The sequence below is a fragment of the Orcinus orca genome, chromosome X (genome assembly GCF_937001465.1).
Source record: "Orcinus orca chromosome X, mOrcOrc1.1, whole genome shotgun sequence".
NCBI classification, from domain to species: Eukaryota; Metazoa; Chordata; class Mammalia; order Artiodactyla; family Delphinidae; genus Orcinus; species Orcinus orca.
In genome coordinates this window covers 24924367-24949453 of record NC_064580.1, presented here as the reverse complement: position 1 = coordinate 24949453, position 25087 = coordinate 24924367, and the positions used below count along the sequence as shown (strand labels likewise).

The window sequence follows — 25087 nt, the reverse complement described above, 5'->3', positions numbered from 1 at the left end:
GAAATGAAAGAACGCAAATACTTTTATTGAGTTAAAATGATTAAGTTCCAAAAGAATATTGTCAGATATAATTGTCACCTGAGCTGATAAATAGATACAGCATATAGATTATTATGTGGGGATTTTCAAAATATTTATTAGTATTTCAAATGTTTAAAATTATATATATATATGAATAGAATATATATAAGAATCAAGTATAAATATAGTAAGGTTAGGAACTAGTTATATATATGTATATATGCATATTTACACACACATACCCAACATTTTGTATATTGATTTAAGATGTTTCTGGCAGCCAGTGAAAGAAAACACAACTTAAACTGACCTAAACAATAAAGAATTTTATTTGCCCATATAACTGGCAGTGAAATTGTAAGTTAGGTTTCAGGTTTGGCTTATGCCAATAACTTCTGCTTTATTTTATTGAAATAATCTTGACACTAGCCAACCCCCTTCTCCGTCTTTAGTCTGCTAGCAAGATAGCTGTAGCAGTTCTGGGCTCCACAACGGCATATAACAATTTGCAGAGGATAAGAAAGAACTCTGGTGTTCCGGCACTCGAAGAGACGTTTTTATCACCCCCCCCCCCATTACCCATTTATCTCATTTGCCCACTTCTGTCCAGTTTCTAGGAGGTAGTATGTGCTAATTAACTTAAGCCAATCAGACTCTCACACCAACGAGATTTGTAGGGTCAGATTCCTCTGAGGCACATGGAATGAGAGTACTAAATGTTTGACCTACATCAAGATTCTGTTAGGATTCAAAAGAGAGGAAAGGATGTTGTGAGAGCTTCAACAATGCCCACTACAGTTGTATACTGCTGCATATTTTACCAGATCAATAATATTTAACATTTTGATGGACGAGTATCTATAACGTGATAAAATTATATTTTACTTGCTGTTGCTGTTCTGTCATAGCTGTGGTGGTTCTAAATACATCTCATTCTATTACTATTTCATACCTTTAAAGACTGAAAAACCTCACTGAATCAAAAAAAGGAAATATTTAATTAGAAATAAAATGTATTCTGAATATCTCATGATTGTATTCTGTGCAGGGAATTCTTGATAATTTCCTGTATTATGAGAGATAATGTCAAGCTCAATTATTTTCGATCAGGCTAAATCTTTCTACATTAAAAGTGCTGAGATAAAAGCTCTTCAATTTACGGGTATTTTACTTAGAGCATAGGCCTCAGTCTTTGAAACATTTTAAGTGAAGTTCATTTTTCATTATGCATTAAAGTTCTACAAAGTTTCTCACATGGGACCTCAAATTTGGTTTGTCTTTATGAGGCTGGCAGGTTTTTAAAAATGTGTCCGTTGTTCCTCTGTTTGTTCTCAACTACATTCCTCTCCTTTTTTCCATTTTATATCATTGGGGCTGACCCCAGGAGAAATATTTCTCCTAGATTCCTGGGTCAGCTGACTTCACCTGTAGTCTGCCAATGGGAGGCACTATCAGAAGGAGGGAGTATAATGGGTATTTCTCACTCTCTCTGCCTGCCAATGGGGCATTTTTGGCATCAGCTGCTTCTCCTCTGTGGCTTCAGTTCTTACAAGAATTGAATCCAACTTTCACCAGGAGGACCCCCTGGTTTCTGGGCTTCTCCTCCCTTCGTTCCTTTAGCAAAGGCACTGCAGCAGCTTTTGAGATTGCTAATCTCTGAGTTGCCTCATTATCTCCTATTAGGTTTTTCACCTATCACCTATGTAATCACTTCCAATATTAAATTCCCTCTGTCTTAAATATTCTGAAATATTTCTGTTTCCAGAATGGAACGTAACGTGTGCATACTTAAACACAGTTTTATTTAATTTACCTGTACTTAACCCTCTGTTATATGTTTTCTGCTTCCATGCTCCCACACTTGAAATTGCTCTGGCAACATCATTAGTGGCAAAAAATATTGCTAAATCCAATGGACAAATTTTAGATTTGGATATTTCTGCTTTGTTTGACACTTCTGACTATTCACTTTCTTAAACTATTTGTTTCCTTTATTTCTACAGTGCTAATCTTTATTATTTCTACCTCTCTGATCATCTTGCTTAATTTCTTTCATGACCTTCTAATCCCTTTCTCATTTTTTTTTAAAAAATGTTGTTTCCTTTCATCTCATTTTTATCCTGTACTTGGATGAACTTTCCTAATCTTAAAATATAAAGTACCATTTAAATGCTGATGATTCTCAAATCTATTTCTCCATCATTAACATATTAATGTACCTCAGAAGCATATTATTTGGTACTTGCTGATAATTTCCAAAAGTGAATTTATTACCTTCTAACTTTCTAGAAACACACACCAAACAAAGCAAGCACCCACAATAACTCTGCTCCTCTTCTATTGCTTATCTTGTAGATGTCACTATAATCCAACTGAACACTGAAGACAAAAATGTGGGCTCTATTATTGACCACCGTGTCTGCAATGAGTCTTGCCTCAGGTTATTCATGCCTATGTGTAGTCATCTTGCACGTATGCAACTAATAGGATATTGCCCAAATGACTGTGCTTGACTTCAAACACAAAAAGGTTTGCAGCTTACACCTTTTCCTTTTTCTTGGATAACTGGTTGTTAGGGAAAGTGAGCTGCCATTTCATGAGGATACTCAAGCAACTCTATGTAGATATTTATTGGCAAGGAAATTAGTCCTCCTGCCATGAGCCAGCAAGGCACAGGCTTCCTGCCAACAGCCATGTGAGTGAGCTATCTTGAAAGCAGATCCTTCAGCACTAGCTGACATCATGACTGCAACCACATGAGAAGACCCAAGCCAGAACCATGTAGGTAAAGCTGCTCCAGATTCCTGACTCACAGAAACTGAAATAATAAATGTTATTGTTTCTAGCTGCTAAGTTTGGGGGTAATTTGTTGTGTGGCACTGAATAACCAATACAACTATTCTGTCTCTCCTTACTAACCATCAAGTTCTGTCAATGTCATTGCACAAATATTAATGAAATCCACTTTTCATCTTCAAATACTATTGTCCTAGTCAGGTCTTCATCAACTCTGGATTGGATTTAGCCCTCAAAATTATCTCTTCTCCTAGCACGATACTTTTCAAATCCATTCCCCATTCCACTTTCTAAGTGATTTACAGAGAATTCAAATTAACCATTCCACTTTTATGCAATAAAGATGTTAAAAAAACCAAAAAACTCCAGTGGTTCTTCTGCATTAATATGAAAGTAAAGTATTTGCCATGATGTAAAAAGTCTTAGGTAACCTGAAAGCTTTTATTTTCCTATCCAGTTTTATTTCTCACTACTTCTCAGAACTCACTTTGTACGATAGAAATAAATACTGGACTGTTTTTTGACCTTGACACACAGCAGCTACATACCTCTATGTCATTTCTCCTAAGTTTCCTCTTCTTATAAACCCTTCTATCATCTTCTTCCTGACCACTTCATTATCGACTTTTGAGACCTAACTCAAGAATCATTTCCTCCAGGTAAACTTCTATAACTCCTGGAGGTCCGATGAAATAAACTCCTTTTGTTAACCTATAGGACTATTTAAATCCCTCTATCATAGCACTTACCACGTCATAATAAAATTCTTTAAGCATCTGTTTCTCCTACTACTATGTGTGTGCAATGAACTGAATGCTTGTGTCTCCCTAAAATTCATATGTTGAAATCCTAACCCCATAGGTAATGGTATTAGGTCGTGGGACCTTTGGGAGGTAATTAGGTCATGAGAGTGGGTCTCTCATGAGTGCGATTAGTGTACTTGTAACAGAGACCCCAGTGAACTCTCTAGCTCTCTTTCCACCATGTGAGAATAAAAGGAGAAGTCAGGAGTCTGAAACCTCACCAGAACCCAACCATACTGGTACCATGATCTCAGACTTCCAAGAGTGTAAGAAATAAATGTATGTTGTTTAAGACACCCAATTTATATTTTTGTTATAGCAGACCAAACTGATGAAGACAGTGTGGAAGAACAAATCTTCACATTGATTTTGAATAGAAATCTACTGATTGCATGCTTTATTTACTTGTAGTTTGCAAGTCTGCAAATGGAACAAAGAGACTCAGGGGATTGAGGTTTTCTGACTAGCAGAAGGAGTTATATGAGAGAGAGAGAGAGAGAGAGAGAGAGAGACTAGACAAATTTAGATAGAAATAGTGGTGGATCAAATTAGTACAAGGCCAGTGGGTTATTTTATGTGCTAAGTGATCAATTTACATTTCTAAAAGAAATATTTAACAATATAAGTAAACAATATTTCCTGCAACAAACATGATTTACAAGTTTACATGGATAAACTATTACATTTATAAATCTTGCTTCTTTTTACTACTTATTATGTATAAGAAGAGGTTCTTGTAACTCAGACAACAGATTATGCATAGTTTGATCTTAAATAGATTTTTCTTACATAGTCCTTTCTTTACAGTATTCTGAGTTAATCAGAATATGTTATCTAAAATTTACTTCCTTATTTTTAATGAGATATGTTGTACCAATTCCAGCATTTTAAGTCAAATAATAAATATAATTGTAATTCCCCTTTTCTTTAATTATAGGTGTAAAATAAAAACAGTTTATAATTGTTAATGTCCAAAATAGGAAACATCTGAATATCAGGGATTATGTCAATCATTTCTATACATTCAGTACGTAGATAATACCTAGCCTATATCAGATACTCCATAAATATTGTTTATATAAGAGTGAATTGGATCAAATGATGGATCAATGATATCACTAATATATTAACACATCATATATGGGATAATATGAGTAGATTATCATTTATTTAAGGCTTGAGTTTTGATCCAATTATCTGAGAAAATAATCATTAAAGACTAAAACATATTTTAATAAACTGTACACTGTAACTTAGATTTGCAACAAATTTTAATAATATTGATTAGGGTCACACACATGGTGGTTAGTGACATCAACTCTAGGAAGTGAGAGAATAAGTGTAACTGATCCCATGATACACTTTTCGGGGGTTGGGGAATGAAAGATATATGCAGGTGTAATGAGGTCATTAATTTAGGATGATGTCTAAAATATTAAGTAGGATTGTTGATCTGTTCATTTCCTATCAACCGTAATATCTTGCTATGATAATGAGAACATTATAGGTGTAGATGAAAGGGAAATAAAAGAAGCCTCCTACCGAGAGTGACAGTTGACAAGAATGGAGAAAGCAGAGATATCAACAACTATGTCAAAAAACATTACAATTGGGAGAATTCAGAGAGTAATTTAAACTCTGAAAAATTTAATAATGCCAGGGAATATTATTGATTTCTAGCACAATAAAATAAATCATTTTCATAATATTTTCTTCTGTCATTAATAAAAAGTAAAATTAGGTTTAGTATACCCAGTTATAAAGTAATTGAAAATCAAGAGAATGCACTGAAAATAGCTTATTTCTAGAAAATGTTGAAGACTTAATTATGCAATGAATTCATCAAATAATGTGTTATTTCTAAATTACATAATATAATGTCCTTCTAAAACAAATATAATAATTTAAAATAGATGCATAGTATAAAACATAAGACAAAGATAAAATGTATTTACCTGCTTTATCTTTTAAGGATATAAAATATGCACAACTCAAGTTTCACCTTTTATCCCCTTACCATTTCTGCCTCCAAAAGTAGCCTTTATATTGCAATTGGTATGTACCCATCCCATGCAGGCTTTTAAATTTTTCATAAGCATGAACATACATACAACTATAATAATTGTAGTAAATAAAATTCACATTTATTGAGCATAAATCTGTGAGAAGCACCATTCTATGTACTTTACAAGCATTCATTTATTTAAGCTATGTAAGTAACTCCTTATGAGATAAATTTTATTATTCCTATTTTATTTACTTATTGAAGTATAGTTAGCTTACAATATTATATTAGTTTCAGGTGTACAACATAGTGATTTGATATTTTAATATATTATAAAATGTTCACCACTATGAGTCTGGTTACCGTCTGTCACCACATAAAATATTACAATGTTATTGCCTATATTCCCTAGGCTGTACATTACATCCCCACGACTTATTTATTTTACAACTGGAAGTTTGTACTTCTTAATCCCCTTTACCTATTTCACCCACCATTATTCCTATTTTAAGCATGAGGAAAGTAAGATACAGAGAGGATAAATAGATTTACCCAAGATGACAGGATGTAGTCTCAGGATTTGAACCAGATAGTCTCTATCTAGAGTCTGAAATTTTAACCATTAATTGCACTTATTTTTTAAATTAAAAATTTTATTTTGAGATAGTTATAGGTTCATCTGTAGCTATAAGAAACAATATAGAGAGATCCTGTGTCCCCTTTACCCAGTTTTCCCCAATGGTAACACTTGTAGAACATTACTACTCTATGACACAGGATACTGAAATTAATAAAGTCAAGATACAGAATAATTTTATCACCACAAGGATCCCTCATGATGACTTTTATAGCTACTATCTGCCTGTCCCTGGCCAACTGAAACCACCAGTCTCATCTTCATTTCTATAATTCTGTCATTTCAAGAATGTAATATAAATGGAATAATATAGTTTGTAATATTTAGGGGGATTGCTTTTTGTTAATCAGCATAATTCCCTGGAGATCATCCAGTTGTTTTGCATATCAATATTTCATTCTTTTTCATGCTGAATAGTATTCCATGATATGGATTACCACAGTTTGTTTAACTATTCACCGTTTGAGGGACATCTGGGTTGTTTCTAGTTTTGGCTATTACAAATAAAACTGCTATGAGCAGTTAATTAGTGTACAAACTTTTGTGTAAACATAAGTTTTCACTGCTCTGGGATATATATGGCTGGGTTGTACAGTAATTGCATGTTTAGTTTTATAAGAAACTGCCAAACTGTTTTCCAGAATGGCTGCACCATTTTTACATCCCCACCAGCAACCTATGAGTGATCTAATTTCTCCACATCCTCACCAGCATTTGATGTTGTCATTATTTTTTATTTTAGCCATTCTGATAGTTGTGTAGTGATATCTCATTGTAGTTTTAATTTGCATTCCCCTAATGGTTAATGAGGTTGAACATCTTTCCATGTAACTATTTGCCATCCATATATCCTCCTCAGTGAAACATCACTTCATATCTTTTGCCTATTTTATGATTGGATCTACTGGCTTTTCGCTGTTGAGTTTTGCAAGTCTTTATATAGTATATATAGTATGCTAGATATTAGTCCTTTATTGGATAGCTTGTCTTTTCGTCCTCTGAATAGGATATTTCACAGAGCAAAAGTTTTTAATTCTTATGAGACCCAATTTATCAGTCTTTCCTTTTATGGAACATGGTTTTGGTCTACAGTCTAAGAACTCTTATCTAGACCTAGATTCCAAAGATTTTTTCCTATTTTTTCAAAGTTTTATAGTTTTCCTTTAACATTTCAGTATCTGTTTTTAAGTTAATTTTTGTGTAATGTGTGAGGTTTAGGTCAAGATTCTTTGTTGTTCTTATTGTTTTGCCCAGGGATGTCCATTTGCTATAGCACTATTTGTTGAAAAGGTTATGCTTCCTCCATTAAATTCCTTTTGCATATTTGTAAAAAAAAAATCAGTTGAGCATATTATGTGAACTGCCTCTGGGTCCTCTATTCTGTTCCTCTGATAATACAACACTGTCTTGATTACTGTAATTATATAGTAGGAGTTAATATTGGGTAGAAAGATTTCTCTCATTTTATTCTTTTTCATTGTTTTAACTATTCAAAAGCCTATGCCTTTCCATATAAATTTTACCATAACATTTTCTATATCTACAAAAATCCTTGTTGGGATTTTCATAGTAACCACACCAAACCTATAGATCAATTTGGGGAGAACTGACATTTTTACTATATTGAGTCCTCTAATCCATGAAGACAGTATGTATCCCCATTTATTGAAGTCTTCCTTGGTTTATTTCATTAGTAAGATATTGTAACTATTTTGTGAAGACAATGATCATTTCTCCCCACTGTCTCATCTGAACAACCTCAATATCCATTATGCTGGTCACTCTGCAATCACCATGCTAAGTAAAAACTAAAAGAGCACCTATAGCTGGCTGTTGCTAAAACTCAAAAAGATATCACACTTCATTAAGCTTCACACACACACACACAGACACACACAGACACACAGACACACACACACACACACACACACACACACACACACGGTACACTAAGAAATCTCCAAACACCTATCCGGGGGATCACGGCCATTATGAAACACACAAACACTCTCCCATACACTCAGCAGGGAGGAGACCCTAACAAGGAGGGATCACAGGGGTAACAGTGAGACTGGCATTTTATCTGCCTAGGCATTCTGGCGCTATTGACCAGGATGGATGCAGACTTCTCACAGGAATTTTCAGCATACATATTCTGTACATGATTTGTTAGATTTATACCTAAATATTTCATATTCTTTGTTAATGTAAATGGTATTGTTTTTTTAATTTCATTTTCCACATGCTGATAGCTAATATATAGATATGCAATTGATTTTTATGTGTTAATTTTGTATTCTAAAACATTGCTAATCTCACTTATTAGTTCTAGTTTTTTTGTTTTTTCTTTTGGATTCTTTAATATTTTCAATATAGACAAGGATGTCATCTGCAAATAGTGAAAACTTTATTTCTTCCTTTCTAACCAATCGGTATGCCTTTTATTTATTAATTATCATCATCATCATCATCATGCTTTATTTCAGTGGTCAGAATGCCGAGTTCTATGTTGATTAAGAGTGGTGAGAGTGGGCATCCTTGTCTTGTTCCTGATATTAGGGGGAAAAATAATGTCTTTCACCTTTAAAGATGATGTTAGCTGTAGGTTTTTTGTAGGTGCTCTTTATCAAATTGAAGAAGTTCCACTCTGTTCTCAGTCTGCTGAGAGTTTTCATCATGAATAGATGTTGGATTTTGTCATATGCCTTATGTGTCAATTGGTATCATGATATGATGTTTATTCTTTAGGCTGTTGAATTGTGGATTAAATTCACTTTCAAATGTTGGACCAAAGTAGTTGCATCAACATGCATGTCCATTAATGTTCTTAACCAATACTAGGCCTTTCACACTTTATAGTTTTTGGCCTTCAGAGGGGAGTGAAATTGTATCTAGTTGTATCAATTTGTGTTTTCCAAATTTCTGGTAAGAATATATTTTTATGTTAAATTCAAGTTTCCTATTCTGTGAAATTCCTGTCTGTGTCCTTATCTGTATTAGGTTTTTGTTAACGATTTATAGGAGTTATTTGCTTTGGTACCCCTAACATATATATGATATTTTTGCATATAATATCTGTTGTATATGATATTATACTTCATAAATTCTGCTATAAGTGGCAAATTTTTTCAACATTATATTTCTGAGATTCAGCCATACTGAAACATTTGGCTTAATTTCACCTTTCACATTTTATGAAAATAACACATTCCATACATCCATTATCTTGTTAATAAGTATATACAGTAAGATTGTTTCCATTTTTTTCCATTTTTATGAACATTTTTCTACATGGGTTTTTTGGAATATTTGTAAGAGTTCCTCTAGGAGAAAAATTATTGACTTATAGACTAAAGGCATTGTGATAGAGTACTAACATGTCTTCCCAAGATTCTTATCCCCGGTATACACACACTTTCTCCCAGCTTCTCAATAAAACACTAATCTAGGTACTGGTGTGAAGAGATTTTGCAGATGTCAAATAGTCCCAAATCATTTGACCAAGTGTTGTCTTGAAATCAGTCAATTGAGCATGGTATAACTGACTGTGGTCTCTGCAATTTCTACCCCAGGGGTAGTAATTCTAAATTTTTGCCTCCTCATCTTTATTGTATCAGCCATTCCAATTGGTGTATTAGCCTCTAATCTTTCTTTAATAGGAGGTGTTTTGGTTTTCTGATTAATTATGACTGATACACTTTTTCTTGCAGTATTTATCTTTGTTTTTAAAATGTTCATATAATGTCTTATTCTTGCTTGAGATATGATGTGACTGTGTATTTCCATTGCTACAAAAAAAATAATTTCCATTTTCTTTAACTCTCTCTTGTACATCATATGCCATCTATTTTTAAATCGATAGGATACAAACAAAAAACAGCATATTTTTTACAGGTACAGAAATAAAATGATTGTGAGAAGAATTCACTACATATCACTCCTATTGCTACTAAAATGACATAGTACCTAATGTCAGGGAACATAACACTTTTCTTCACTGAATACCCTTATGTGTATCCTCAAGAATATTGGAAACTGAGAGAACTTGATCCACCTTGCTGGAGTGTATTACATTTAAAGTGTACCTGAGTATTTTTAAAGAAAAGACTGCAAAATTCTTCTATAAAGCAATTCATCTTCGAGTTCCTCCTCCTCCTTCTCTTTCTTCTCCTTCTTTATCTCTTCCCTTCACCTTCACCTTCCCTTTCTTTTTCTTACGTGTCCCATCTTAATTATGCAAATATGAAGAAAGGAGGCGCCTGTTGCCTTGGGAGATGTATATATCTGCAGTATAATTAGCCTAGCAAAGAAGGCTCCTCTTAATATCCCTTGGTTGCAGATTCTGTTTACTGGGAGGAGATGGATAAATGTGCCTGAGAGCCAATGAGTCACATGGGAGGAAAGGATTAAAACTCTTGCAAATCCCTTTGGAGGTCAAACATTATTAAAAACTCACTGATGTTTTGTGATGGTTCTAGGCAAGATCTGCTGACATGAAAGGCCACCAAGCACAAGCTATGTGCTATGTAGAAATGGGTAAAGCAGTTGAAGATCTAGACTCTTTATTAAGAGGACTATTCAACTCAAGAAACAGAAACTGGATTCCTGCTGATATAATCATTCGAGGATGCGAGCATTTGATTTGATTTCAAGTTCAAAAAGCAAATCACACTTAAACTTTAAATAAAGCAGTGCATGTAAAGTACCTCTGTAGTCTCTGACAGTAAGTGGCTACTCAGTAAATAACAGTTATTTATTCTATAACTCCTCCTCTACCCACACTGGGGGGAAGAAATAGAATATGTATCATTTGGTTGGAATTTGCAGATTTCTTTTGGGCTTCTGTTCACTGCAAAGCACAAACTCCCAATTGATCCTCCCTCCATCTCTAGAAAGTCCTCTTACCATTATTATTAACAGCTCTTCTATAAAACTGCCACAATTCAAGTAACTTCGTGTCTTAGACCTCTTTTCTGTCCTTACAACATATGAAGGGACTTCCTGTGGCTGATCAACATTTATTGATCCAAATATTTGCTGTCTTCCAATAGCATTGAATTAAAATTATTCTTAATTATATCAATCCCAAAATTTTAAGATTATCCCATTATAGATGTACTTTATTGAATTTAAATAATCTAATTATCAAAATATTTATATATTAGGATTTCTAAATTCTTTAACACTAATAAATATTAACACTGTGGGAAATATTTCATCTTCTGACGTTGTTTATTAACAAACTCAGTTTGTGTGTGCATCACAGTAGTACACTTAATCAAGCCAAACTATTTTTATCCAAATAGATGGAGAAAATTATTAGGTCAACTCTTTTGCTTAGTAAATCTACACTCATTTCAAAAAATTATTCATGGAGATCCCCACCTTCTATATGCTGCCAATATTATCAATGAAAAAAATAGTGCTATTTTTGAAATGGCAGTTATATAAACTTACCTTTCCACATTTTCTTAAAAGTGACCTACCTTTTAAAGATTCAAGGCATGTATTTTATTTCAAATAGCATGTTTTACTACTGTAACAATTTAATTTACTTGCCTACTCCTTCAAAACTTAAGTTCTTGATTTTTTTAAACTCATCACATTTTTTTACAATCCCTTCTCCCTCTTCATAGACAGCATTCTTGATTTTTAATAGAAATTGCATATATTTAAGGTGTACAACATGATGTTTGATATACAATACATAGTGAAATGATTACTACAGTCAAGTTAATTAACACATCCAGCATTCTTGTTTTTACTTAAAAGCATCACAATTTTCAAAATTGTATTCCTCCACTTGTCATAGAGTAAAAACCTCCTTTTGGCTTAAGTTATGGGTGTTTTCCTATCTCATATTTTGCTCTGGAAATAGAGGAACAACTAACTTTAAATCTAAAACGTATTTATAAATTTACATCAAGAATTTTAAAGTCTTTTTAATAGAATTATGGCATGTTTTATACTGTTTTGTTAACAACCACTTGCAAATAAGAGGCATTTGGCAATTGTTAAACTGAATTATATTCTCCTTATTATCATATGTAGATCTATATCTAAGATGAACCCCAACAAAACATAGCGGCATCTTGGTACACTCAATAGGAATAAATACAATGAAATGTTTGCTCAGGTAATTAGTAAACACATGCTGATTTGTTTCCAGAAAAACTTCAAATGTTGTATTTAAAAAATACTAGAGATATTTTATACTTTAGCTTAAAAAACAAAGACACTAGTGTATTGATAAATGGTAGTTTGTGCAATCACTTCTGATTTGGTATACTGGGGTAGAAATTTTCAGAAAAGTGAGAAATAACTTACTAAAAGTGAGTATGTACTATGTATTTTGTAAAAGTACAGGTAGTTATTATATTGCTGTAGCCCTTCATTATGAAGATAACTATATGTTATTGCAGCCCAGACCACACTCGCAAGTTTGTAAAGAGATACCTAACTAGCTGTGTTCACAAAACTGCTACAAACCAAACACTCACAGCATTTCATTTCATTCTCAGTGCCAAATCAAAGATGAAGTACCTGGATAGGGTATGCCTTTGTACAATTAAATGGGAACATTCAGGATGAAGGAGCAAAATTGCCCAAGTTCACACAGTTTGAATATGTCAGATCAAGAAATAGAACTCACATCTTGTGCGTCCAGAGACATTTCTAAGACTGTTTCTATATGACTGTTGCTTCTAGACTATCTGTATCCAGAACTATGTCCATAGATGATGTTCTCTTCCCCCTTCCTAGATGCCTCTATACACATCCCTTCTTCACCTGTACTGAGCTAATTGGCTTTCATTTGAGGTAGGAAATATGACTCTGACCCTTGACAGATTTAGAACAGATTTTTATTTCTATTCTTGTTTCACAGGGGTGAGATTTATGAATGCTATTTAAATACTTCTTAATTTAAATGTGCTAAAATAATATGAAGTTAGAAACTCTTTAAATGGGTGGTAATTCCAAGTATTCAAACACATTAGGAAATGTAGACGAGGTCATTTTGCAAAGTTAAAAGTGCAAGAACTCAAAGTATCTAATTTAAAAATTAATTTATTCTTGTATCTGTTATGGAATTAGTTCTCCTCTTCCTTTTTTTCCTGTACTATTTTTCTCTCCTCCTCTTACTTCACAGGCATATATTCAGATATCCAGCCCCTGTCAATGAGCCTCCTTAATTGAGCCAGGTGGTCTTGGAGGCAGAATTTCACCAGGAATACTAAAGGTAGTGCTTATGTGGATGCTCTTTAAAGCCCCAGAGGACATTTGGCAATGACTGAAGACGTTTTTGGTGTCATAACTAGAGTACAGGTGCTTCTGTCACCTAGGGGATAAAGACCAGGGATCCTGCTAAACATCCTTTATGCACAAGACACCCCCCAACACACACACACACACACACACACACACACACACACACCCCAAAGAATTATCTGACCCAAAATATCAATAGTGCTGAGACTGAGCAACTCTGACCTAGGTAGGCATGGATCTCATTTTCTACTACGGAAATCTTGTAAAAAGTTTTTTATGATTAACCTCTTAGCAAGCTCTATCTAACTCACTGGCAGAGATTATATTTATGATTGATATGATCTAGTGCACTATCCAGTATAGCAGTCACTAGCCACATGTGATTATTTACATTTAAATTAAATTTGTCATTGAATAAAGTGAAAATTTCAGTTTCTTGGTCATACTAGCCAGATTTTGAGTGCTCGATAACCACATGTGGCTAGAGGTTTCTTTATTAGAACATTTCCATCACTGTAGAAAGTTCTATTGCACAATGCTAATCTAGAGACTCCACATATGAACCACAGTGAAAGTGAAATATCTGATAGACACCATGAATGATATATCATGTGTGTGAAGGAAATGGGGGTGGGAAATGTTACCTATTCTGAAGTTTATATTTTTACTTTTAATGATCAGTCATGTACCTACAACAATATCTAGAGAAGTTAAGGACTGAGCAAGATAACCAAAAATAAAGTAAAATAAAAATAAATTTTTCTTGAGAACGATTGAGGCCACGCTCTAGAATTTTAACTATACACATATAATATGCAAATATGTGTTCAACAGCCTATACGATGGGTTTTAAACATTGATTTCCATTTCTTTTTCAATCAATGAAATAGGATAATAGTTAAGCAACTGTTTTCCTCTTCTGTGTCAAAAGCTGCCTTGGGCCTACCTCACACTATTTGCACTGGGATATATGTCTCTGCTTCATAGCTCTGATTGTGTAAACCTTACTGGGTTTGCTAAGAACAGACTGTAATCATAAAGTCTGTGTAATTTCCCTCTGAAAAATTATTGCATTCCTCTCATATGTTTGGTTTAACCCAGATTGTGGTCCTTAGTATAGCTGCAATATCTGATCTTATTCCACATAAAATTAGAAGGAAACAGAATTCTCTATGCTTTAAAAGAAAAATTGCACCAGATCGGTTCAACAGCCAAAGGAAAACATATTCAAGACTATTGCAATAGGGGAGAGAGATATAACTCAGCTTCACTGAAACAAAAAGCAGGAAAATTTTAAAGGCTGAGGTGAGCTAATGGAAAAATACTGGAGGATGTTGGAGGGAAGTGTGTCAGTGTGATTAGGCTATCTGTGTTTGCTAACTGGTGCTTATTTAAGTTAGTTTTCAACTATCACAGAGTCTGGGAAACGTTTCTGATAATTACATTTCAAAGGGATGGCTCCCAGGTCTTTGAAAAAGACATTCCTAGGTTGTAGAAGACTTACATCTCAAAGAGACAGAGAAAAAATATTATCATTGCCAGTTTTCTTAAATAAATGTTCTACAAAAAGGAAGTCAGGGGTCTGTAGTTAGGAAGAAGCCTGGCTAAAGTTTAGTCAAGCTGAGGGGAATGTTAAGGCTGTCTTGGTCAGTGCACAATGAACTGTGACATTTTAACCCTAAGTTGCTGGGAAGAATAATTACTGATTTGAGTTTAGGTCAGAAAATGGAATCTTCCATTGAGCAATATCACACCGCCCCTCATACAACACAATTTACACATTTTATCACCCTGAATGAGGCCTAAGACAGTGCTATTTAGTTTTGTTTTGTTTTCAGGTAAGCAGCTTCAAGAAAACCAGTACTGAGTAATGGAAGGAAGAAAGAGTCTGAAACAGTAAGGGCAATTGTACCTAATTATCAACTTGATGACAAATTGAAATTATAATGGAGTTAATCACAGTTAAGGCATACAAAACTGGAGTTGGGCAGCCATTAAGGATCTGGTTTCAGACACATCTTTGCACCACTGAGAACTTGAATTTTCTTTGAACTCTACCAGAACCAAGGACATCACCAGCCAGCTGCAACCTTATGGTCTCAAGGTTGCTTGTAACTAAGCAACCATTTCAGACCCCAACCAACCATTACTTAACAAGCACCCTTACTTCTTGCCAGCTCCAATTATAATTCTTGATAAACAACTTACGTAAATAACTGTAACCTTCAGGATTTTGCCTTTATCAGCCTCCTCCATGTTGTAGTCGGGCGGAACACAATTCAAGTGCTTCTTGAAGCTGTGTCTCCCAAGGTGCAGTACTAACAAACCCGAAATAAACACTAAAAAGAAAAAAAATCCAATCAGTTCTCTATTTCTGAAATTTTGTTTAACAAGCTGAACCGAATTAGGACACAAAATTCATTCATTTTCAGAGTTTCTAAGAGTACCTTCTAAGTCCATAGCTATACTATAGTGAATCAGATTTGAGGACAAAGTCTCCATTTCAGAAGCTCACAGAGTAGGAGAGATAAGCTCCTGGCCAATTGGTCATCTCAAAGAGAATTTGCATGGGGCAGACGTGCAGAGTTTCCTGGTTTCTGAGCAATATTTTAATTTTAACCTCATAAGACTATTGTGCTGCTTTTACACCAAACAGTGTGGGTTCTAACTTCTCCTTCATCTCCAGAATAAGGCAAGTCTCCCAGTCTCATTTGTCCATAACATTGCCTTTGAAAGCATTTATCACAATTGCAAATATTTAGTTATTTGCGTAATCACTTAGTTTTAAAATTACCTGCCCTAATAGCCTGTGAACTCCATGAGAGCATGTATACTCATAGCTTCCTTTTCCATTGCTGTGTCTCTAGCCTCTAGCTTAGCACATGGCCAAGAGTAGGTATTAAATGATTATTTTCAATGTAGTGATACTGTGTGATAAACTCTTTGCTTCTTAAGAAACTTACAGGTAAATTCCTTTTACTCTGCATCAGACTTCTTAAGGAAATTTTCTAAAATGTACTATTTGTTCCTTTAAAAATAATATTGCATATTCAAAACAATTCAGAGCACAATGAAGCATTTCATAAGTTATGAGCACAGATTTGTCTCCATATGTTATATGTCATAATATATATGTTATTAATTTTCAAGATAGAGAGAAACCCAATCTCCTCACATACTTCAAAATAAACATTTTATAGATAAAAGTGGCATAACTGAAGTGAACCATATCAGTTTTTAAAAATGTACAAAGAGTATGTGGCCAGTAGGGTTGGTATGTATTTCCACTGATGGTCAGAAACAATTTTAGACTAAAAAAATAATGATGTAGTCATGAAAAACAAAGGACACAAATGAGACACAATAAGGGCAATGAGATTATGCTACTTAAATGTAACTCAAATATATTGTATGCCTAATATATCTTAGATACTTTATAAATTGCATTTAACAAAGTAAAATAAATTTTTTGTTGAGGAAATATTACCCTAAGAAGGTTAGCTAGAAAATAGCAACAGAAGCTAAAAGAATGGAAAAATGATAGTTTAAACCTTATCCCTAAAACCTAACTCCAGTATTTAAGTTTGAATTAGATAATTTTCCCAACTGAGATTCTTCATGTATTTAGTAAGCTTGACTGGACTGATTCTAATTCAATTTCATACACAATGAGGCCTGCTCTTTAGAAACTCTACACTATGTAATGTTTCACGTCACCTTTACATTTTTAAATAGTTCACTGCCAACCAACATTTGCTCATAAGGGTTCAATAAAAATGATGAGGATATAAAGAATGAATGATATTTTAACCTTGTTCTTTTCTCTTCCCATTGGGCATATTACATTATCACAGTGTTCAAATCTGCATCAAATCTTATAATCCTGGGTTATTTGTAAATGTTTTAGAGATAGTTGAATTTTTTGGAAAGAACATTTTAAATTAAATTTATGTATTTAATTTTCTGATAGATAATCAGAGCCTTTTGATCTAAAAATTATTCCTCAAATGTCTTGTAGAAAAAGTGACTCAAGAATAAACTCATGCAGAAAATATTTTCTCATGCAGAAAATATTGCCTGAGCTTTATTGAGATATAACTGACACATTGTGTAAGTTTAAGGTGTACAATGAGATGATTTGATACATTTATATATTGTGAAATGATTACAACAATAAGGTTAGTTAACATATCCTTCACCTCACATAGTTACCATTTTTTAACTATTTTAGATGGCCAATTACTTTTCCAAGTTATATGTCAATATATGTAAAGAGAGAGGTTTTCTCTGAAAAGTCCTACTTTTTGTTTAATATTTCTGTTATATAACATATTGTATTATATGTTGGGGTTAATTTTTTCCAAAACAAAAATGAATGTTTAATACTTTGTTCTTAAAAAATGAAGTATATGATATGTTGATTTTAAATTTTGAAGAAAACTGTGATATTCTTATAAATTAACCAACTACTTTCCCTCCCCCTCTCCCTCTTTTCCAGATGCCTCCCTTATCCAGATGTCTAGGACTTCCAACCAACTTCCAAAGGCTTTGCGTTTTTCTCATCTTAAAAAATTTCCCTATTATTTGATTCCTATGATTGTATTTGCTTACTATATACCATTAAGTGTCGATCATGTTGTCTAGGGCTCAGCAAACTACCTCCCCTTGGACAAATCCAGCCCACCACCTGTTTTTGTTAATAAAATTTTATTGGAAGAAAGCCACGCCCGTTCATTTGCATGTTATCTTTGGCTGATTTTATACTACAAGGACAAAGTTGAATAGCTGTAACAAAGATCATATGGCCTGCAGAGCTTAAAGTATTTACTATCTGGCCCTTTGCAGCAAAAGTTTGCTGTCTCCTATCCATTGCCTGATATATAGCAGGTGCTGAATATATACTCATACATTAATTACATTAATAGATGATGGATGGCAAATGATAGGGAGATGCAGGCTTTATGTAAGAGGAGACCACTTCCTTCATTCCGGATGTTGAGATCCAAATTGGCTTCTGGAGTATGAGTGGGTTTTATTATGGTTAGAGAGAAAGAAAAATGTAACTCTTCACAGAAACAATAAATATTGGGACCAGGTGGTGAAGTGAACTAAAAGATTTAGTTCTTGGCTGTTGTAAAAAACATATAATTTCATATCAGAAGAGTATACAAATATCTGATTGCCTCCAATTCTCAAAAATTGGATGCTCAGTAAGAACACTAAGTGTGGTAGAGTTCACTATTACCTAATTTAAGAAATTTTCACAGCCTATTGTGTTTCTTATCTTGAGGTACTTTCATTGCTACTTCTACCTTTGCTGTGGAACTGTTAACTAGTCAAAAGTGAAAATAAACAGTCAATGAATTTCTTTCTAAAGATTGCTATAAAATACTTACAGTATAAGTTAGGAGTTTGGAATTAACCTATTCACACTACTATATGTAAAACAGATAACCAACAAGAACCTACTGTATAGCACAGGGAACTATATTCAATATTTTGTAATAACCTATGAGGGAAAAGAATCTGAAAAAAATAGATATATATGTATATATAACTGAATCACTTTGCTGTACACCTGAAATTAATATAACATTGTAAATCAACTATACTTCAATAAAAATAAGTAAATAATTTTTTTTAAAAAAATGCTTAAAGTAGAAGAGCTTGTAATATTTAGGGTTTTTAGTTATCGGAGTTATATTACAGTCCTTTGAAATATGGATAAATAAGAGCTGGCTTGAAAAAAAAGTTTAATAGAAATTATGCAGCAGAAATCCAGAGAAGGAGAAAGAATATAGTTTCTTCAGTTAGTGAAACTTGATTTCTTAGATTTCTCAAGTAGTTACTGGACTATGGAATCTCCAGAGAAGTGACTGAACACAAGAAATTTTCATGGTTGATAGAAATACACTTTCTTTGGTCATATACGAAGCAATCTTGAGGATGGGCAAACATACTATATAAAGAGACTGTCAAACATTGTTGTTTAAATTGTATTGCTTTTGTGGATTTAAAGTGGGTTTATAATTGTATATTATAATATATTTAGTATAAAATAGAATGTATAATTGGATTCTTCAAAATATAGAAATGATATTTATGTCTCATTTCTACTTTCAGAATTCCTTATTTCATTTTTTCCATTTAAATTATCTCTGTCGTGCTGTTTTACATTCTTTTTATCTGCTGTTTTATTTATATTTATATTTGTTTATGAAGATAGAAAAATTCATAATAAAGGATGTGGTTGGCAATAAATAAGCTGTGAGACTGCATATTTTGTAACAGAGGAAGCTTGGGACATGAAACAGAAGCCCTGAGCGTTAAACTTTCACTCTCTGTGGACGCAGGGGGCTGCGGCATTACTCCTGAATAAAAGAAGACCTGGCTCTGGAGCTGTGAGGACTTGAAAAATCTGTTTACAAGCATGGTGCCCAATTTGCAAGTTAAAGTGGAATATAGCTGGAAATAAATTTAAGAAGCAAATCCACCTGCCATAAAGAGCACTGCTTTTCAACCAAGAGGCCAAAGAAAAGTAATTGTTGGGAAAGTCCTGATCTTAGAACCAGGCACTTTGAATAAAAATTATTAACACTGGAGAGGGAACTGCCATATAAAATGCTTGTATCAGACCATCTAGTTTGGTGGATGAGGAAATCCGGCATATCTAGTCATGAGGTATTTGCAGGACAAAAAGCAAAATATCAATCCATTGTTAGAATATCTTCCATCCTCCTCCAAATGGTAGAATTCAAGAATGAAAAAGAGACCTTACAAATGAAGAAGAGATGAAATGTCAATAACAGCCTATAAAAGAACTGACTTTTCTTTTCTTTCCTTTTTCTCTTTCTTTTCCCCTTTCTTTCTCTCTCTCTCTCTCTTTCTGTTTTTTCATTTATCAATGTTTTATACAATCAACAAGCATTGAGTGGCAATTATAATTTATTGTGATAAACACTGAAGATAAAAAGATAAAAAATAAAGCAATATAGTAAATGGATTAATAGAAATGTGCACATAGTATTATTGGGCACCTAGAGGAAGAATGTAACACCATTTAAGATGAGGAATTCAGGAAAGAAATAACCTCAATATTGAGTCATTGGTATGAGTATGAATTGGCTGCAGGAAAAGGGACAGGAAAGAAGTGAGGTAGAGATTGAGCAGAAGATATTTTTGGCAATTAGTATGTTATAAGGAAAGTCTTTGAAAAGCAAAACTACACAGTGTATGAAGGAAACAAGTACCATTCTGGGTTATTGAAGCCAGAAATTTGAGGCAGGGAAATGGTCAGTGATAAGAAAAAGGGTCAGGTCATAGAGAGCCTTGTACAAGTCTTTTAGAAATGTTGGAATCCATACTATAAGTAACTAGGACCCATGGAAGCATTTTAAGCAGCTGAATTATTTGAAATATTGCTTTTTAAATAATGTTGGTGGCTTTTTACAGGGTTTCCACATTTTTAGTGGGGGTTACTGAATATTGATTAGTCACCCAAGCAGATTTAGGAAGTTGTAATAGTGAGATGTTAGATTTAAACTTGAAATATTGAAGTTGTTATGAGAATGAATAGAAGGGAGCTTACTAAAAATATTTAGAGGGTAAAACTGACAGACTATTATAACGAATTTGATGTCAGGGTTGAGAGAATAAAGAGATTTAAAAATGATACCTAGCTGGAATGGTTGGGTGGATGGTGGTATAACTAAGTAAGATATAAAATAATCTAGAAGGAAATAAAAATCTGGTGGAGGAAAGAATAGTGCAGTATTCTTATATGCTATATTTAAGGTGTCTGCAGACAGCTGGATTTAGTGTATAACTCCAGCAGAGATCTGGACAGCATAATGGTAAGGATGAGACAATGACAATGACTGGGATCTCACATATAGAGCAGTGGGTGAAAGGTAGACCATTACAAGTTTTCAAGGTTGACAGATATATCCAGATTTGGAAAAACAATGGGTGAAGAATGGGAACCAATATTAGAGGCATAGGTTCAAGGAAGTAGATCATTGAAATAAGGAAACAAAACATTTGCGGCAATGTGTAGGTCAATCCAGGCTAGCTCCATCATGTCATGCTCTGTCCACTCCTAACCAAAACTTGGCTGACTCAGATGGAAGGTCCACTTTTCATTTCATTTCTCTTTACTTTCTCACTTCCATCTTGAATTTAATTCTTTGCTATATTCCTTTTGGGTTCCAAAAAAGCTCCAGATTTGAGCATTTTCATGCTTCCTCTCCCATAGGCTCAACTTTCCCCGTCCCCACACCCTTGTATGTATGCTTTTCAAAATCATGCCAGTATCCTGGCAGTCTCATTGTAAGGTGATTTTGTTATTGCTTTTGTTGTTGCTTACTTGCCTTCACCATATTTGTGCCAAACAGTGTGATGGATGTTGAAGAAAGCAAAAATAAGAGGATGTTAATTCCAGTTCTTTGGGGGTTTGTAATCTAGGTATTAAGATATGCTTAAAAATCACTATCATTTGCTGTAGGAATTAGAGTGAGGTAAGCGAAAAAAAAATGTAATATAATATGATCCCAGTATTTTTAGTTTCCTTCCTTTTTCCCACTTTAGAAGTGTTAAAACTGAAACCCAGAAAGCTGATCTTGACTTTCCCAAGATCACGGTACTGGCTAATGTTTTTTTTTTTTTTTTCTTCTATACGCGGGCCTCTCACTGCTGTGGCCTCTCCCGTTGCGGAGCACAGGCTCCGGACGCGCAGGCCCAGCGGCCATGGCTCACGGGCCCAGCCGCTCCGCGGCATGTGGGATCTTCCCGGACCGGGGCACGAACCCGCGTCCCCTGCATCGGCAGGCGGACTCTCAACCACTGCGCCACCAGGGAAGCCCCTGGCTAATGTTTAAATGAATAGTTCTTTGGTGAACAAATGGATATTGTGGGGGCTGAAGATTCAGATTTAGGGGTTGACTGCAGGATTAACTATGCCCGCACAAAGTGCACGTTATCATAGAGAGCTATCTATTTAACTGCGTTTCTAGAAAAGGCATATTACTTAATGGAAAATTCAGAATACATGACATGTTCATTTCCATTCAGTATATCTTGCTACAATAATTCCATGTGCTTAGTAAAAAGAAAGAAAGCTCTCTAAAAACAGCAGGCCACAGTCTTTCCTTGTTGAAAACCTTACTCTTCTTTGTCATATTGGCTGATGTTCAGCTGCACACAAAGAAGCAGGTTGTTCCTGCTGGGCTTCACAAGGAGGAGGTGACAGAAGCCCAGGTATGAGCTCATAGCCATGGTCCCCGACATGGTAGGGTACAGCAGTCCCTCCATTCTGCACAGAGCCACATGTTAATTGTATATCTGTTGAAATGCTGCTCCCTCCAATCCTGATCTACAGAACACTGTGATGAGAGCTCTAGGGAAGCCCTGTTCCAGAACCAAGGAATTTTTATGGCAGTGATATAGGAAGATGAAAACATCTCATCCACAACTTCCATTAAGTTGGCTACAGTAACCAGGCCAGGGGACCTAGGCTCCTGGTGGGAGAACTCACAGATCTTTGTGGCATGCCTATAAATGTCCAGATAGCCATCATGGATCCCCAGAGAGAGTTACTATCTTCCTGGCTACCAAGCAGATGGCACCATCCTCAAAGGCTTTTAAGTACTTGAGTCAGGACACTAAAATACGCTGTAATTGGCTGTTAAGTATAGCAATGGAAGGACATATTTGGAAGACACAGTCAGCTAGATATTGGTTCATAATTATTTGTTCTGGAAGATTCATTGTGCTGGCAAAGGTCAGGATCACAAACCGGGCCTCCTTGTGATTGGGCCAAAGAAACTGTATACTATATCTTATTTTGACTCCACAGTTTGAATTCATCCACAAGCAGCAAGACAGTCTCCAGAGATGGTTCAAAGCTATGTGATAGCAGTTTTACTATGAACTACATATGTTGGCCTTTACACATTGGAATAGGAAGCTTCTCTAGAGGAAGGTTTCTGAACCCTGGCACTATTAACATTTTGGGTTGAATAATTATTTGTTGTTGGGAAACTGTCTTGTGCACTGTAGAATGTTTAGTAAGGTCATGATCTCTGCCTACTAGATGCCAGCAGTAACACCTCATCAGTTCTGACAACCAAAAATGTCTCCAGATATTTCCAAATGTCCCCTGGTGGAAACCACTGCTCTAGAATTTTATTGGTAAATATATTCGTATGGCTATGTTTTGTTTTTTCATTAAATCAACTCACACTTTAAGTTATTTAATAGATTTTATAATACTGATATTTAAAAAATGTTTTTGATTGTCTATTTACATAATAATTATTTATCCAAATTTAGCAAAAATATAAGTAAGAATTCCATGGATACCAACTTTAACCAAAATTCTTTGTCTAGAGAGGAAGGTATGAGCAAACACAGAAGGACCCAGGTAACAGCAGTGGCATTATGTAAAGAAGTGTGTGTTGTTACATATGTAACCATCACTAAAGTACTGTAGAAGAACAGAAACCATTCAAAATTTACTAATTTTGGCATGACTTTGAAAACTACTTAGTCTTTTAGAAATGTTGGAATTTTTTAAGACTGGAATTTACGAGTATCACCTTAACATTTTTCTTCTGCTTTCCTTTAATTTCTCATATACGTAGTGTCATTTCTTAATGGTGACAGAGGCTTTTGGTACCAACAAGCTTTTTACCAGGGAGTAGTATGTTTTTTTCTGCAAGATAACCAGCCTACGTTTTGGCATTAGAATTTTCTAAAAATAATAAATATCTCACTTTTTCCCTCAAAGATTATCCCAATCCTAAATAAAATTAATTTAGTAAGATGCTTAACATTTAAATGGCAATGGTCTTCAGAGCTGTTTCATTGGATAATTTTTCACTAGGATTTTTTTCAGAATCTCTGGTATCAGAGAAAGCTTATAGTAAAGGAACAGATAATTTTATTTTTAAAATATGCTTTAAAATTACTTAAGCCTTCGGTGGGAATGTAAAGTGATACAGCCACTATGGAGAACAGTATGGAAGTTCCTTAAAAAACTAAAAATAGAACTACCATACGACCCAGCAATCCCACTACTGGGCATATAACCTGAGAAAACCATAAGTCAAAACGAGTCATGTACCACAATGTTCATTGCAGCTCTATTTACAATAGCCAGGACATGGAAGCTACCTAAGTGTCCATCAACAGATGAATGGATAAAGAAGATGTGGCACATGTACACAATGGAATATAACTCAGCCAGTAAAAGGAACAAAATTGAGTTATTTGTAGTGAGGTGGATGGACCTAGAGTCTGTCAGAAAGAGTGAAGTAAGTCAGAAAGAGAAAAACAAATACCGTATGCTAACACATATATATGGAAATCTAAAAAAAAAAATGGTTATGAAGAACCTAGGGGCAGGACGGGAATAAAGACGCAGACCTACTAGAGAATGGACTTGAGGACATGGGGAGGGGGAAGGGTAAGCTGGGACAAAGTGAGAGAGTGCTATGGACATATATACACTACCAAATGTAAAACAGATAGCTAGTGGGAAGCAGCCACATAGCACAG

At 34.5% G+C, this 25087-nt stretch overlaps 1 protein-coding gene across 1 annotated transcript in view; it reads right to left on the bottom strand.

Annotated features, from left to right (window-relative positions):
- The window catches only part of LOC101276628 (programmed cell death protein 7-like), a 37078-nt gene extending 14262 nt beyond the window's left edge, over positions 1–22816 (bottom strand). The window contains 1 exon segment of the mRNA XM_049704949.1: positions 22695–22816. Coding sequence (XP_049560906.1) covers positions 22695–22816 — 122 coding nt within the window.
- Between the last annotated feature and the right edge of the window lie 2271 nt (positions 22817–25087).